The sequence below is a fragment of the Eulemur rufifrons genome, chromosome 8 (assembly GCF_041146395.1).
Source record: "Eulemur rufifrons isolate Redbay chromosome 8, OSU_ERuf_1, whole genome shotgun sequence".
NCBI classification, from domain to species: domain Eukaryota; kingdom Metazoa; phylum Chordata; class Mammalia; order Primates; family Lemuridae; genus Eulemur; species Eulemur rufifrons.
Window position 1 is genome coordinate 50,238,041 of NC_090990.1, and position 18,245 is coordinate 50,256,285.

Here is an 18,245-nt window from a genome sequence, read left to right on the forward strand (position 1 = left end):
AGACATAGTATTCTCGGCAAAGAAAATAGAGACATAAATACTCCAGGCAGTGAAAACTGCATTAAATAATACATAAAATTTTGAAAAAGTTACTGCTTAATGCCAGTATAACTCTTGCTCTAATTTGATAGTTTATTCCACTTTTGTTTGATGCCCCCCTCATCTTATTCTGCACTGAGCAGATTAGTTATTTATTCATTCAATGAATATTTATTTAAACACCTACTAGGTGGCAAGCACTGTTCTGGCAGTTGGGATTATAGGATTGAACAAAACAAAGTTCTTTCCCTTATGAAACTTAAGTTCTAGGCAGAGCAAACAGGTAATAAACAAGTAATTAACTAATATTGACTACATTATAGGCTGACAAGCACTATGGAGAAAATTAAAGCAGAATGGGGGAGAGCGTAGTTTTAAACAGAGCTATTATGGAAGATTTCATCAGGCAAGTGATATTTAGGCAAACGCTAGAAGGAGATAAGGGAAAAAACCATGCAGATGTCTTGGGGAAAAGGAAGCTCGAACAACATCTTCAGTGAACAGAAAGGAGGCCCGTGTGGCTGGAGCAGACTTAGCTAGGGTGAGAGTGGAAGGAGATGAATTCAGAGAGGTACTGCAGATGGGGGAGGGCGGGGACTCATTCATCTAGGAACCCTAATTAAAGCCATTATGTGGACTTTGGCTTTTACCCTAAGTGATGAGGAGTCACTGGAGGGCTTTGAATGGGCAATTCTTTCTTGAATAGCACCACCTTGAAGAAACACGATACCATACCATGCTCAAGCATCTAGGATGCAAACCTCTCACCTAGGATTCGGGTGACTTCACCAGGTGGTACAGATTAAAACTGATCTGTCTGAAGTGACATTTTACTAAAGATGAGTAATTAAATAGCATCATACAGATGAAAGTGAAGTAATTCACATCATCTTATAAAGATAACATGTTAGGCAACTTCAGACTCAAGGGTGTTTAGTACATGTGAAGATGAACTTCTAGCAATATGACTAGATCACCCTGGGAGCCTAAATTTCCTCTTCTGTCCCATTAGGTGTCCTCTGTTGTAAAAAGCTTGGGTAGCATTGGTGTAGTATAATAAAATGGATGCTATAGTTAGGGTGGGAAGACCTCGATTTGATGATTGGATCAACTCTTTAAAAACTATGCAACTTTGTGTCTTGATGTTCTTATCTGAAAATGGGAACAATAATGTACATTCAGTCTACAAATATTTTTTGAATGTCTACTCTGTGCCATACACTCTATCCCACATTCCAGAAATACCATATTAAACAAGACTCAGTCCAGCCCTAAAGGATCTTATATTAAATATTTAATACATGGGGAAGTCAAACAAGGAATTTCAACAGTATTTGCCTAATATGTTTAAGAGGATCAAATAAGATAATTTATTAGAAATGCTTACTAGCATTTCTAGCACTCAGTAGGCATGCAGCAAATGTAAGTTACATCTCTATAATTCTTTATTCTTAAGATTTGTCAGTTAATTTTTCTTTTCCAAGATAGCTATATAACCATTTTAATTAAATTGAATATTATATTTTTTCTATCATGTTAGAATAATTCTCTAGCTTCATGTTTTAAAACTATAACAGGAAAGTTGCAATTTGTGGTGATATAGTTATTTATAACAGTGTATTTACTGTTATATACTGTTGTATAACAGCTTATACTGTTGGAAGAGGCTACAGTGGTTTGTTGGTGTTCTGCTCTGCTCACTTATTACCATGTCTTTGACTGAAGGAAGGCCCTGGTATATCTTTAATTGAATAGAGTCGAATGGCTGTGCTCAGAGGGTGAGTTGTTTCAGAAAAAAAGATCTAGACAGTGAAATAAAGATATAATCAACAATAATTCAACTTTGTTAATATTGATAGTCTTAAATCTATTCCTCTTTTTAAAAAGTTCCCAATAAATTATCTTCTCAAGTATCCAGCTTTATATTAATGACAAATGGGAGCCATGTAATTTTGAGTTCAATGTTGTGCTAGGTGTAATATTATTGCACAGAAACTGCTGTTTTGTGTCTTTAAATATTTTAGTTTTATAAAAACAGTCAGTTGAAAAATGGTCAGAGAACATTTATTCCAGGTCAATTTTTAAAGTCTGAAGGATATTGAACGTAAAAAAAATGCAATTATTTTCATCTGAAATAATTTTATTACAAAGCTGTTAACTTCTAAAAACATTTAAAATAATGTTATTATGTTCCTACTACAAGTTTGCAGTTTTCTTTGGTTGTAATTAATTGGCCTTCCTTTTCAATGTAATGAAAATCAAAATGTTTTCAATTTGTCCATAATATCTATAAGTAATGCATTATTTAATTATTATTGACTATATAACTCTATTCAAATCCTTTAATGGTATTTAATGTGATAAATTCTTGATTCTTATTGCTTTGTCTGGATGTGGATACCAGAAATTTCATTATCTAAAATTGAGATGTAGCTATAATTGTAATTCTGAAATCATTCCCAGAGGGAAATATCTGTACACTGATAAATTAGTTGAGAATTACTCATTTCTCTTTTTGAGGTGCCAAGGGCTAAAGATTATGTGTGGGCAAGAAGGTTTTCATTTTATTCATTAGCTCCTTCCTAGGCACTCAACAGGGCACATGAACTCTATTTGCTTTCTCTCCTGTTCTCCTGGCTACCTCTCAAAATAGTATTCTTTGCTGAAATATAGCACGGTGTTTGCTTTTATTGTGCTTGTGTTTACTTTTTCTTAGGTAGCATCTCCTGTTTCCTACCATCAGATTTGTCTTTGATTTCTGTATTTGGCACAGTGTCTCCTTTGTCTTTGGCATTTTGACTCTAGAAACACACTTTCATGCGTTTACCTGTAAACATTCTTTTTTTTTTCCCAGAACTAAGTAGTTCAGACTTTCAAACAGTTTGGTTATCTTTTAAGTTTTGTGTGTCAATAGACTTTCTTTGGTATTCCTAAATTTTTCTAGAGTAGGCAGAGTTAACAAATTTTACATATTTTTGAGAACTTTATTTCTTAGGATGGTTCTCAATTTCTCTTTAATTGGGACATTGACTGTCATAGCAGGTAAAGTGAAAAGGGTAATGTGGAATGCCACATGATGTCATGTAAATTGGCAATAAGAATCGGGAAGTAATTATAATGGCACTATTATGCTGCTTTAGGCAAGTTTGTGCTTCCTTATCTGAACCCCAGTTTACATACAGCTAAATCTAGGTTGTAAAATTTGCCAATTTTGGGGGAAGGAAATTTCTAAAATGCTTACTATATTTTAGAAGTTTTGAAAAGTAAATATGAGAAATACCTTTAGTGACTTAAAATTGCCATTTTACTTTTTTGCTAATAAGTCACTCAGAGTAATGGCAAAATCACATATACTCATGTTCCAATTTTAATCCATGCTATTGCTGAAGGAAAGTTCCAGCTTTGTTTTCATAATATAGCAAATAATAGGTAGCATTAGCCATATTTTCTCCCATAATATTACTAACCATCTGTCTTCTCAAATAGGGTAGTTAAAATATCTCTAGATATTAAAAAATGCATTAGGGACTTCCCTGGACAAAATTACAATATTGTAATAGAATTAAAGAACACTCAGTTGGGAATCAGAAAACCTGGGTTTTCGTTTTAGCCCTAATATCAACTACCAATATGACTTTAGGCAAGTCAGTTAAGTTCTCTAGCTCTGTTTCTTTGTCTTTGGAATGAGAAAATGAACAAGGTGATGACTCCTATTATTAGGACTCAGTACAAGTCTAAAATTCCGTAACTGTGCTTTTGTTCATAATATAATTTAGTTAATTATTGAAATATTGATATGCTTTCCAAGACAGTACCTGCAAACCCGTAGTTTAATCCCTTCCTATTGTGTTTGAACCACTTCCCCAGGGGCTGGTATGGGATCTACTTGCTCCTACACATGAGTTAATCTGCTCTTATTTAGCCCTTTAGATATTTAACACATTTCTAGCCAGAGTATCTGACATATATGAATGATTTTATAAGGGTAGAAGATCTCACACCTTACTGGAAAAAATAAATGTCTCCATTTTTCACTGAAGTCTTGCTGTGAATCATTCCTTTTCTGTCACTCTGGCAGACTAGCCCTAGATCTGCTTTGTCAAATTTGTTTGAGATCAGACTGGCCCTGGCGACAGTCATTGCCAGGACAGACTTTTCACAACTTCAAGCACCACAATATTCTTTCTACTTCCATGTGTCTTTTAAAATATAGAAGCTGAATTCCAGTGTATATCTAAATGTCAGGTTACAGTGATCTACTTTTGGACTTGAGACATTTTTTTGAACTCCCCTGCCTGGATGTCTCACTCGAATCCCTTGTGAACAAAGTGCACACACACACACACACACACACACACTCTCAAGTCTGTATAGTCACACGCAAGCATACAGTATCTTGTACGCTTACTTGCACGTACAAACACGTGCATAGTGCTTGACTTTGGTCTCTGCACCTTAACTGGGAGCATTCATTTGTCCTGGTTGCTCCCTCCATTTCAGATTTGAGGAGCTTTGGCTGTCAGCAGTGGCTGTGCATCTAACATAGAGTGGCTGCTGTGGGCAGTCCATGAACAATGAGCTCAAACAGAAGAATGAGGATAATGCTTATTGGAATAAAGATTGGGCTTTAAATTCCTTGGGGGAATGGACCAAATCCAGTGTTTTCCTGTTCACTGACATTTTTTTATATTAATGCTGTTTTGCATCTTCTAGAGAAGGGAGGAAAAAAAAAAAGTTCAGCAAATCAGCTCTTTCACTCAGAAATGGAATTTGGAAGGCTGTTTTAGCTAGGCTTTTTTGACAATTCCTGATTTAATCAGTTTATACTGTGATGAAGACAGGAGCCTCACAAATTTTGCGAAAATCTGAGCAATGAAGGGTGTTGTTAAGGGGAAAAAACAGAGAGCAGTTGTTTAATCCTGAACCAATAGCATTTGGTAGGTGGAGTTACTGTTGTGTGCATTACAGAGCAAGATAATTCTGAATGAAGACTTTAAACATTACACATGCTAGATGGATTCTTGTTCTGCTCTTTGTGCAAACAGAACAAGTGACTAGGTGATTAGGTTTTGCTTACTATCCATTAGTGAATGCAGCTTGTTTGATAAGATTTTTTAAAAAAAAATACATGTAAAGGATTTATCAGAAACCCTTATGAATATTTCATGAGTTGATATATTCAGCTGAATGAATTCAGTGAGTGTCAGTGTGTAGCTTGCAGACAAACCTCATCCACAAGGAGGCTACTGACATTGGAAGCACTTTGGCGCATTTTCAGAGGCAAAGCCAGCCTGATAAAGCTTCTTGTGACAGCCTGACTTGCCATTCTTCGAGTATGCTGCTCTTGCTCTAAGCAGCATACATTGGAGCCACAGCTTCCCAAATTAAACTGGAAATAGTTTGCAGACTTAGCAGCCTTCTAACCTGCAGCAGTATCTCTGCTATGTTTGAGGCTTTTGTTTTGTATGGTGAAAGCTAGCACTCCTTACAAGACATGACAGCAAAAGATTCTTCAAAGGAACTTACTGCTTCTGAATCTGAGGTTTGCATAAAGACTTTCAAGGAGCAAATGCACTTAGAACTTGAGCTTCCGAGACTACCGGGAAACAGACCTACATCTCCCAAAATTTCTCCACGCAGTTCACCAAGGAACTCACCATGCTTTTTCAGAAAGTTGCTGGTGAATAAAAGCATTCGGCAGCGTCGTCGCTTCACTGTGGCTCATACATGGTAAGACGGGACTTAGAGGTATCTACAGTGCTTTTCAGATTCTTGCACAAGCAGCTGTGATCTAGAATGTAGAAAATGGAACGTTTGAGTTTTATTCCTAATACATACCACAAGTGTGAAGTGAATGGAGACCAGGTCAGCTGAAGTATACATAAATGCACTGCGTGCTAAATTATCATTGTGCTACTGGCTGCTTCCAGATAAAATATGCCTCTAACTGTAGAGACTCTTTAAAATTACTGCTCTTAAAAAATACATAGCTAATTCTAGGTTAATAGAATAACAAAGTAGTTTTAAAAGTGAGTTTTTTGTTTAATCTCTTTTGAGGTGATAGGTGACTTTTTTGTTCTGTGGTTGATGATTTTTAAAAATATTTTTGGGACAAAAATAAGTGTTTTAATCTTAGTTCTCATTTATTTCTTAAGACAATGTATAAAGTAAAACTTAGTTAATTGTACCACATGTTTACAGGGTATAAACCGATGGGTTTTTGATTTATTGACTTTTATGTTCATACTACTTAAAGGAAAACTAAGTTCCCACTTTTGAAATTGAATGGCTAATCACTTTATTTTATGATTTCAAAGTGCTGTTATCTTTAAGAGCCTCTTATTTTTAAAAAAAGAAACTTAAAATTTACAGACATTTTGGGAATGCCAAATAAATAAATTCAAGAACCTTCTGTAAAAATTGCACTGAACCTACCACCTTTCATATGTATGTTTATAAGGAATGTAAAGACACTAAGGTAGCCTCCTTAAACCAGTATAATAATGAAATGTAAGGAAAAACACAATAATATTAAATTATCTTTCCCTGTAAAAGCTGGACCACTTCAGATTTCTTTGAAGGCTTTATTTCTTTTCAGATTAAGGCACCTTTCAAAATTGGGTACTATACCTCTGTTTTATTTACTAGGGATCATGGCAATAAAGGGAGCTCGTACCTCTTAAAGGCAATTATAACATCGTCATTTTGTGACTGCAAGCTAAATTGCCAACTAGCATTATAAACTGAGGATATCTGATTGTTGAAAATTAATATTCACTTGACTTATTTTCTACTTATCTGAAATGTTTGTCTGCGTAATCTACTGCATAGTGTATTGGCAAATTAAGGTTACCCCTAGAAAGATGTAGCATGCCTTTAATAGATACCATATGTTTAGTCAACACATACTTTGCCTGGCTAAATATGATATGGCTATTCTTGTTTCCTGGCAATGGACTGTTGCTGATATAATTGCTTTATTGGAGAATGTTATTGGTCATCTTCTTGATGTATTCAATCTTGTTATTTAATTGTAATCTCTTGTAGAACACACGTGATTAGTTTTTCAAAACCTACCAATGGTGGTAGCACTAGTAGAAAGATAAGGTTTTTATATAAGGATGTACTGATTTTAAGTTCTCTCTCTTGTGCTTTATCCCACCCCTAACGTGTGTATATTTGCATATAGTTTGCTAAGTAGTATAACTAAATAGGGGAAGATATATGGTCATATTGTTAACTAGTTCTCACAAAAAGAACATATATATAAAATATACTATTAATAGATGCATATGTTTTACTACTTGAGTTAATATTAAACCATTATTTTGAGCAAAAGGATATTTAATTTTAGATAGTTAATTTTTAGATATGGTAAGTCTTCATAAAACCCTGGTAATATTCTCCTTAATGTTGAGTTTTGGTTCCCAAATATAATAATGTGACCTTTCTTTTTCTTAGAATAGATTTTTTATGTGCTAGGAACATAGAGCTATAAATACTGAGTTTTTTTCCTTTTCAAAGAACCCAAATTTTAAAATGACTAAAAAGCCAGTTTTACTCATGCATTATACAAATTTTCTTGCAGCAAGTTGTAAAAAGAACAATTAAATGATATCTGATGTTACTTATGCAAAAATGATCTTCTTTTAGGTGAGTTAAAACAAAATTCTTCACAATTGCCAAAAAAAATATGAGTTTGGAATAATGTTCTATAATATAGGTTTAAAGAATTCATTAATCATTAAACTTATAAAATAACTTTAGTAATGACTATGATTCATTTTCATCTTTTATTTCCTTCTAACTTGCACGCTCCCCTTCTTCTGTTTCTTAGCAAAGCTGTATCACAATTTGTTTTCAGCTCATGGTGGTCTATATTTATATTTATTTCTATTGTTTTATCTGAGTATATGCTTAAGATTTTTCAAATTTATTTTCATGAAATATGCCATGAAAATCGCTTTTTGGAAAATAGACATATATATCTTATGTATTTTAGAGGTTTTTTTTTTTTAAATTAAGTACCTAAAATTAGGTACTTTTTAATATCAGATGAAATAGTTACATGATGAAATAAGAGTATAGGTACTTTATTTTTGCCTCTTTGTTATAATGAAATGTAACCAGCCTTTCACGATTAACGATTGGCATTTTCAAACCATGCATTTAAGTTAGAAATTCCAAGATATGCACTTAGAAGTCTCTAAAAACATGTTATTACTTTACAGTAGACAGTAGGCTTCTTTTAAGAAGATTGGATTGTTTTGATTCCAGCATTGAAATTAAAGTAATTTTCATGATGAAGCTAAACAATGCAGAGGATGCAGTTTATATCTAAACCCACTAAACAGCTTTTAAAAAATCTTCAGTTATTTGTAGATTTCATACTTTAGGTATATGAATGTGTAGTTCTAGATTTGAAAACCCAAGTTATACAGTGTGGGCTAATGGCAGAAGATTTAAGAAATTCCAAATGGGGGTATTTAAAAAATATCTAATGAAAGGTAGATGCGTTGTCACTAATCAGAGTATTTACACAATCCTAAATCTGGAAGGAATTTGGGTGATTATCTCATTGCTCCCTTTTACCCTTGGGCAGGACCACAATTACTCCATCTTTGACATACAGGAATCTGTCCTACTTTTACGACTAGAGAAAATAATTCTGTAACCTCACTTAGTACACAATCTTACTACTTCATAGTCCAGCTGTTGGAAAATTCTTCCTCCTGATTAATCTTTATTACTTATATATAATATACACTGTTTTTCCCTCTCAGTGGATAGTTAGAAAAGATTTACAAGAACCTCCATGAATCTGAAGATCATTATTAGCTGTTCCCAGGGTTTTCTGTTTCATTCAGTCAACATACATAATCGAGTACTGCTGTGAGCAAGAAAAGAAAAAATTCTGATTCAATCTACATGTATTCCACTATGTACTATATATTTTTTTTACTAGATGTTCATATACATTTCCTCATTTAATTCATTTGGAGTTTAAGTGTACCCCAAGTTCATGTTCCTTTCAGTATTATGTCTTGCAGATATAAAATGTACTCTGAATTGCTTTAGGTTTTTTTTAATTATTTCTATTTCATTAATCATTATTTTGACTTTGAACTACCATCTCAGATTTCCAAATTCTTTGAATTCTGAAACCCGAAAGTGGATGCCACACTCATTGTTAGGTGATGTAAGAAAATAGAGGTAAAAAAACATGACATACACTGTAGAGTGTCACTGTTCAGAAGGGACAGTGTCAATGGGATGCTGAATAGGGAATAGGGAAATCACTGCCAGAGTTCTCAGGCCAACGTAGTATTTGTCCCTAACCCCAAATCAGGGGTGACAACTTCTATCATTTATTCAGGACTTGTAATGTGTTTGGCATTATTCTAAATGTATTTACTTATTTAATCCCATAACAAGCCCATGGGGTATATACATTATATACTATTATTATTTCTATTTTATAGGAAAAGGAATGGTCAGAGAAGATAAGTAATTTGCCCAAGCTTACAGCAGATAAGCGGCTGAGTTGAGCTTTGACTCTGAGCATGGGGGAAAGTGCACATAGTCCACTGTGGTTACAGCCCAAGAGGAAGTAAGACTAGGAAGTAGAAAGGTGTGAAGGCCAGAGAGTGAGACTGTGCTGCTAGATTGGAGCCATACTCTAGGACTTCCAGTAACATGAATAAGACTCGGGGCTTCAGCCCATCATCCGTGGGGAGCGGCTACAGGTTGTGGATTGCCATCTATAGTCTTTCCTTTTTAAAAATATTTCTTTCTAGATCTCCCTTGGAGAAAGAATATAGTTTTTACTTTGGAAAGGTACTTTGCAGAAAGTGTGGAGAATAGATTGGAGGATGAAGAGCTTGGAGGCAAAGGGAAGAGGGAGAATGTGCATTTGAGAGATAATGGCTTCTAATTATTTTGTATATCCCGTAACATTGAAAATCATGTTTATGACATTCTTTATGACTTAACAAATTATAATTTATGGAAACTGGGAGGAAAGGGCATGAACTTGGTCTTTCTTGCATTTATTTTCTAACAACATGATGCTGTGCATAGTACTAACTGGTTCACTACCCTGACATGTGCCAAACAATCATAGCAAAGGTGCATAGGAGGGGAAAACCCAATTAGCTTGGTCCTAATTTACCAGAGGTGCTTTGTGTTTTGCTTTAAGTGCAGACTCCTGGTGAGGTTTTTTTTTTTTTTTTTTTTTTTTTAAACAGGAATTATCTTAGTCCGCCATCTGAATGAAATGCCAGTGGAAATCTATGAATCATGGTCTGAGGCTGTTGCTTTAATCAGAGCAAGCATTTTATCAGTATATCTATAAATAGTGTTTTCCTGACCTTTTAGTGCCCTCAAGTCTTCAATATATTGGATTTTTAAAATACTTACTGTAAAAAGGGCTTTGTAAAGTAATGGAGACAACCCCCAGGACACATGCCGAAAGGTGGCCCGGCAAGCTTGGGCACTGCCTAACTGCTAAAGTCAAGTCTAAGCCCTTTTTGTAAAATCACATTTGCTTTATTTTTCCATTCTTCCCTCTCTTATCTCCCAGTTTTTCTCCTTGGATGTTTATAGTGTTTCCTTCTCTAACATCACTATCAACACACAAGCAGCATCATGCTGGAAGCATCTAAGTGATTCTTAGAAAAGAGCCTAAAATGCTCACCATGGTTTTTAAGGCCCTATATTATCTGGCCCCAGGATGCCTCTGACCTCATCTTCTGTTCTCCAGCAGCGCGAGCCTTCTTTCTTTACTTCAACGAACCAAGCACGTTTACACTTCTGGGCCTTTGCACTTGGTTTTCTTCTGCCTGGAAGATGAGTACCCAGATGTCAACACAGCTCACTCTTACTTCCATTCAGGCTTCTAATCAAATGTCACTAGCTGGAGAGGCTTTTGCTGACCCCGCTCCAATCTAAAATAACACCGTTTCTAGCCCTTTAGTCTGATTTATTTTTCTCCATGGTACTTATTCTTACCTGAAAATACATGATAAACATGCTTATTTGTTATATTGTTTTATCCTTTTATTTCTTCTACCCCTGCTACGTTTCATGAGAGAAGGGATTCTGTCTTGTTTTATATACCTCAGGAACCTACAAGAAAGGATGAAATTTAATATATATTAATATTCTTGAAAAAATAAAAGAAAGAATGAATCTTATTCCTGTTTCCTGCCCTTTATTCTTAGACCACCTTTCCTTTAACCTGATAAGAAGGAGGAGGAGAGGAAGCTTAGTTGACCCTTATTTTACAAGCATCCTTACTCCATCCATCTTTTGATAGCTGTGCTCCCTTTCTGTCAGGAGAGCTGTTCCAACTTGCTTCCTGTTTTGTGTTCCATGATATTGCAGATACAGCTTTAATTACAATATCTCACTAGAGGCTAAGTGTTTTACAGGGTAGCCTATTTAATTAAGCCACCACGTACAAGTCATACTTCCTAGGCTGTAGTGCTGTAAAGTAAATATTTGTGGCACTGTACAATTATTTATGTGGTTATTCTTCATGCATCAAGCAGCACAGTTGGTGCTTTAGCTCAGGAAAGCTCTCTACATCTCTCTCATCAACTGCTGAGTGGAAGTATTGTATAGAGGAATCCATTTGTTATTTTGCCTTCAAAATATTTACATAGTATATATTAGAATGTTTAATTATCTATATTTTCCCACTGATGCAACATTTATAATATAAACACTAGCAATAGCTACAACAATTTGAGATCTTTATAGGATTTCCCCAGGGGAACTTGGAAGTAAGAGTCTGTGACTTGTAGAGTGAGGAAATTGCGAATTCATAACCCTTGTGCTCTAGAAAAGACATCACCAGGAATGAAACTTCTCATTTGGTACTGTCTTTTTTTTTTTTTTTTTTTTCTGAATTAGGAGGTTAGAGACATCTCTCACTCATAGTAAATTGTTTGACATAGATATCATTGGTTACCACTGTGTACTTTATGTTTTAAAAAAGTTACTTGACCTTCTCAGGTTGCTTCTTGCTAGAACTTAGGGAGAACAGGGATGACTGCTTCTCAACACCTCTGTGAAAGGGAACTATGATATGGTATGTTCCTCTGACAGAGCCAGGCTTGTCCTCCTCTTCCTAACTACACCTCTCACAACTCAGGCTTATTGCAAATTATGTGGATTAGATGTAAAGGGTTTGAGGATACAGTGACTTCAAAAAAAGCATTTCTTTCAAATTGCATTTTCTGGAATGTCAGTGTCCTAGGAACCATTTTGAAGATTCCTTGAAAAAGAGGATGGTGATGATTTGTTTTCTGGTCCTAGGCCTGAACAAAGCAATGTGGATAAATGTAGGCTTGGAGAATTTTGGAAGATTCTCATACAGATTCCATAATCTCCAAGTACTTGAAAACCAACAGTATAAGAGATAAATGCATAGAGAGAAAAAACAATCTGAGCTTGATAAAGGCACAGAAATTTTCAAGTAATTTATAGCATTAAATTCCATACATTTAGTATGTCCAGGAATGGCAGCAGGATAAATGAGGAGGATGGTCACTGGTAGTGAAAATTTAAAATTTCAAAAACTTGAAAGAACCGTACAATGAACACCTTGTACCTAGATTAACTAATTAATGGTTTTCCACATAGATCTCTGTGTCTCTCTCCATATATAAAATCACATATATATTTTTTCTTTATGTTGAAGAGAGCACATTTAGACAGAGAGCAGTAGTTTGGGATCAAAAGAAGACCGATAAACATTTTAAGGTATGGAATTATTTCCATTTAATCAGCATGCTTTCCTACCATAATTTAAGAGTTTAATTCTTAACAGTGTACTAAAATACTGACAAGTTATAAATAAGTTTGTAGCCCTATTTTTTAAAAGAAAACTATTAATCTTATTATAGTGGAGGGTTAGAGGCATCTATAATAGTTTATGGCTTTCCTTGGTGATAAATTGTTGGTTTTAGTTACTTGAAACAGTTTCTAAGAGGATGTCCGTAGCATTCAAATTCTCCTTGCTCAAAAAGGGATGGTATTTCTTTTTATGTAACTATAAAACTTGCATTGTTAATATGGAACATTATATAACGTCTCAATATACTACACATGGGGTACTATCATTGTGTAATTTTGATGTTATATTCAATTTTACCTTTTACTGTTAATCTTTGTTTGATGTGGAGTCAAGGAAGGTAGGTTGGGTGTCAGTATTTTCTCTTGATTTGCTATTGAAATTTTAGATCGATCGATTAACTGTCCTAGACCTCAATTCCTTCACTTGCAAAATAGAGAAAAGAGCCTATAGTCAAATATTTTCAAATGTTAATTTAATTAAAAAATATCTGCTAGCCATCTACCTCTTGAGATAATCTGTTAAAGTACTTAGCACAATATTTCATGCACTATAAGTCACATAATAGATGTTACTGTTTAATTATCTGACTAAATCTCTAAACATACACAAACATGCACATTATTGTCAGACTTGATTAACAAAGCAGAAACTATTTTGTATTTTTTGAAAAGCATCCCTGTGTTTGGAATATGCCAATTTGAAAAAGTCATAGTGCATGTGGATTTGTAAAGAATACATTTATAATATCCACAGCGTTATCATTCAATATACTAGAGAAACAAAATATTATTCATTTACTGTCATGTAAGATCACATCCTAATGAACCAGGCTAGATAATACTAAAATGCAAAAATTATCAGAAGACCCAATGTGAATAGCTTACATTCCTAGTAAGAAACCTTAGAGCCTTGTTTTGCTGTCACCAAGATATTTTAAAAAGCCATTTATTATCGTCCACTGTGTGAAAGAGATAGAAGGAGAACCACTTTGAAGTCATTCTATCTGCTTCCACCAATAAGCTTGAAAGCAAAAGGAAGAAACAAAACAAAAGAAGATGTCTTGCTTATTTCAGGATCCACATATGAAAAGGCAATATAGGATTCAGTGAACAAATGCCTTGGGAAGAATCTCAAAATGTCTCCTTGCCACCCTTCATATTCCTCCACAAAATTAATAAAGTCAGTCTGTTTGTTGCAGCATAGAGGACCTAAGAGTGCTTCTGTGGCTTATTTGTGCTGTAATTACCTCAGCAGTTTATACAGGAAACCTTTATCTCACCATCAGGACTATTTAGGCCTCCTCCAGAGAGGTCAGGGAAGACAGGACAAATAAGTGATTGTATCAAAGTTTTTCTTGCTGGTATCCTAACTGCCCAAGATTTCCTCCAGAGATGGTACTGTTGAAATTCATACGCAAATTTTAACTTCCTGGGGATAACTGTGGCCTTTGCCTTTGCCTATCAGCTTACTCAACCCAGGTATAAGCTCACCCATAAAACATAGTTGTGTCTCTAAACATGCACCTTTACCAAAACAACACAAGAGACGTTAGAAGGCCAGGTGGTATGGTGCAAAGAGCACAGCATTTGAATTCCATCTCTACCTTTTACCAGTCACTAGGTTTTGGGCAAACCATTCAACGTGTATGTATCTTAGCTATCTGAAAAATTAGAGAAATGCAACTTGTGTTTCATTAGGCCTTTATGAAGAAGATTAATGAAATAATTTGATGAGTGCAGTCCCTGGCCAATGGCAGGTAATAAGCAGACATGAGTTCACTAATGTATCCAGAGCTTATGATTTCATATAAAAATGTATATAATATATATCATAATATAAATTACTTAAATATTTTTATAACATGGTTTAATTAAATCAGTTTTGAGCAACTATAGTGCACCTTAAATTCATTTTTTAGAGCACTTTGGTATTAATACTTAATTTCATAAGGTAAAATTTTATCTTAAAGCCCATATTAAGTGTTCTTACCACAATAAAATAATTTTTTTTTAAATTGCTATGTGTTAGAGTGTGTAATCACTCTCATTCATCACAGAGACAACTGCAAATTGTAGACTTTGGCCACGAAATAATCTTTCTTCTTTAAAATTATAGTTACCATCTTTAATTTGCTACTTTTCTCCATTAGTGAAACTACATGCCAATGAAACACTTTTTCTTTAAGTTAATGTAAACAAATTTCCACTAAATTAAAAAAAATTAATGGTCTTTTCAAAGTACGAGAATGTCTCTGAAGTTGTTTTCCCTAGTCAGTAGAATCTAACCTCCTAGTGACCTGTTTATATAAGAAAGTTTATTCATGAGAGGCGATGGAAACGAGCCTAGGATCTAGAGTCAAGAATCTAGACATGTATCCTGGCGCCACCACTGACAAACTGTTTTGTTTTTTGGGTTTTTTTTTTTAAGTGGCAAAGAGGTAGTCATTTAAACTTTGGGACCCTCAACTTTCTCATCAATAAATTAGAGATAAAACAACAATTATTTCTCTATTTATATGATCTTATATGATTATTTACAAATATTAATTAGCATTGCTGAAAAATGCGGGAGAAGATAAGATTATGGAACAGAAAGTATCAATACACTATCACTAATGTGTAAAAAGCAAAGGGCTTGGTTTAAATATTGTAGGTGTATTTGCATTGTCTGTAAAAAGCATCCTGTTAATAAACATTACTAAATACCATAAACATTGCTCCAGATTTCTTTTACAAAAGGGGAAAGAGTTTCTGCTGTATGGGACCACTTAAGTGAGAGACTGTGGAGACAGGGGCTAGACTAAATGGTGCCTGAATCGTATCTACCCCATGGGCCTTTATAGCACTGTATGCTTCCTGCAGAAAGATAATAACAAGATCATATAACCAATATGCAGTGCAGTGAAAGTTGTATTTAACCTTTATCCAGACAACTTTATAGTATTTAAATCAAATAGTTCTTTATTTCTCGGTCATTTCCAAGAATATTGAAGGATAAAAACGTAAGTAAGGGTTATAGAAGGGGTTATTGCTTCCCTTCTGATAAAGGCTTCCTTTTCACAATTTTTTTTTTTTTTTTTTGAGACATGGTCTCACTCTGTTGCCCAGGCTGGAGTGCAGTGGCATGATCATAGCTCATAGTTCACTGCAGCCTCGAACTCCTGGGCTCAATCAATCCCCCTGCTTCAGCCTCCCCAGTAGCCAGGACTATAGGCACATGGCACCATACCCAGATTATTTTAAAATTTTTTGTAGAAATGGAGTCTCACTATGTTGCCCAGGCTGGTCTCAAACTCCTGGTCTCAAGAGATCCTTCCACCTCGGCCTCCCCAAAATGCTAGAATTACAGGCATGAGTCACCATGCCTGACCAGGCTATGTCTTTAAAGCAAGAGATTCTATTTAGATGAATTGGTATGTCATTAAAAAAAGGCTATTTAGATAAACTCAAAGCTTAATGACAGTGAAAAATAAGATAAAATACTTTTGAACTTCATAAGAATCATGCCAAGTCCCTGGCTCTGTCTAAATTAATAAAAATAATATTTTGGGGAGCCAATCTGGAAATTGTAGATTAAATTAAGCAACTGCTTCATCTGAATAAAGCTTTGCAGATTCTAATATTATGAAGCTTCTAATATTATGAAGGAGCTATCTTCATAAACACACTGCTTGCTTGGGATTCAAGGGATTTGAGTTTTAATGCCTGCTGAATCCCAAATGCCTAGGGAGCAAATATGCATAAATTTGCTGCTGGTAGCATTTTTGTCAAATGGGATTAATAATTACCTACTCTACCACCCTTACCTTATGTATTAGGGTATGAATATTCAATACTGATGTTTATAGAGTGCTCTGGTTTTCTACAAAGTAAGATGGCAGAGGCATTCAGAAGGAAAAAAAAAGGTTTCTAAAAATGGTTTATGCATATCATCAGATTTTCAAAAATGTGTCTCGGCTTTAAAATGCATTAATGAATTTTGTATTTTATGTGAACCCTAAAAATGCTCTTGCCAAGTACTTAGTACTCTGAAAGTTAAGAAGATTGTATCTAGGGTTTCTTACAGCATTTCTGCATTTATGTATGTTAGTTTTTTTTTTTCCCAATGGATAAAAACCAGATGGACATTTTTTAGTGAATTAACTCTGATGTGTGGCTTGCATTTTCATTTTTCTTTGATTTCAATCAACAGATATTTACTATTCGATGATGCAAACATGATGCACCTTCCCATCAAGGAGTTTTGTTTTGGGCAAGGAGAGTATATAGTCATTTGACATGTGAAATGATTTATTTTGCATAGATACAAGTGTTAAAAGCATATGAATATAAACTATAATGGCTCTCCCACTGCTACCATGTGGTGCCAATCTGGTTATGGAACTAAAGGTTTGAGGAGCAATGTTGCTACTCCCCTTTCCAATGTCTGTGAACCTTGAATCTGCTCCTGTTCTGGTGACTTATTTTCTTGAGCAACAAATCACTAGTGAAGTATCCTTGGGAATCTGGAGTACTAGCAAGAGGCTAGGTAGTCCACTGGTGTGAGCAGCCAGGAAATATGTTCCAAGAGAGAGGGAAACAAAATGGCAATGTCTTAACTTTTCACATAGAAAATGGGGCAATGGTAGAACAGTTACATCACATACTTCTTATATCATTTAATCCTCATCTTCATTTACAGATAAGGAAACTGAGGCTCTGAGAGAGGTCAACTGACTTATCCTAGGTAACCAAGCTACAAAATAAACAAAGAATTTGCCCATGTGTTCTGATTTGGAGTTCTATCATATATATTGGCAAGGTCCACAGATGCAGTGGTACTCCGTCACAGAACCCCCACTCCCAGCCCCTTCTCAACCTCCACCTCCCAACCCCTGTGAGAACACATCCAGGGTTATCATACTGTCATGTCTCCTTATTAAAAGCCTCCTCTCAGTGAAGACCTCACAAATTCATTTGCACTTAAGCATAATTGACTCATGGGGTTTAATGTGTGATTCCATTTGGGGATGATAAACATTAAACCAGAAGAATTAATCTCTACTTATAGAATTTAACACATTAGAAAGCAGAAGCAAAGAGGAGTATTTTGGAGGATGAAAGGGTATTTTCCAGTCCCATAAAGGCATGGGACATAGATGATGGGTTAAATGTCCCAGGCACATAGTTTTATTTGCAAACCATTCATTCATTCATTCATTCACCACATCAACCACCTGCCCATGTTCCCTGCTTTTCCTCCTGTTTGTCCAGATGAATTCTGTGTATCTGGTTAAGGCTGCCCCCTCTGCTGTGCACTGCATTTCATCCCCTCTCACCCACAAGGGCCTTGCCCTTGCACTTGC

General features: G+C 35.0%; 1 protein-coding gene across 4 annotated transcripts in view; it reads left to right on the top strand.

The window, feature by feature from the left end:
• The window catches only part of PDE4B (phosphodiesterase 4B), a 502,155-nt gene that overhangs the window by 161,464 nt on the left and 322,446 nt on the right, over positions 1–18,245 (top strand). Inside the window, exon 1 of one of the 4 annotated variants that reach the window (XM_069480106.1) lies at positions 5,364–5,769. The exons of the other annotated variants lie outside the window; for them this stretch is intronic. Within the exon in view, the coding sequence (XP_069336207.1) occupies positions 5,534–5,769 (236 nt within the window). The 5' untranslated portion in view covers positions 5,364–5,533. Of the gene's footprint in view, positions 1–5,363; positions 5,770–18,245 lie in introns of those variants that run through there. 4 annotated transcript variants of the gene reach the window in all.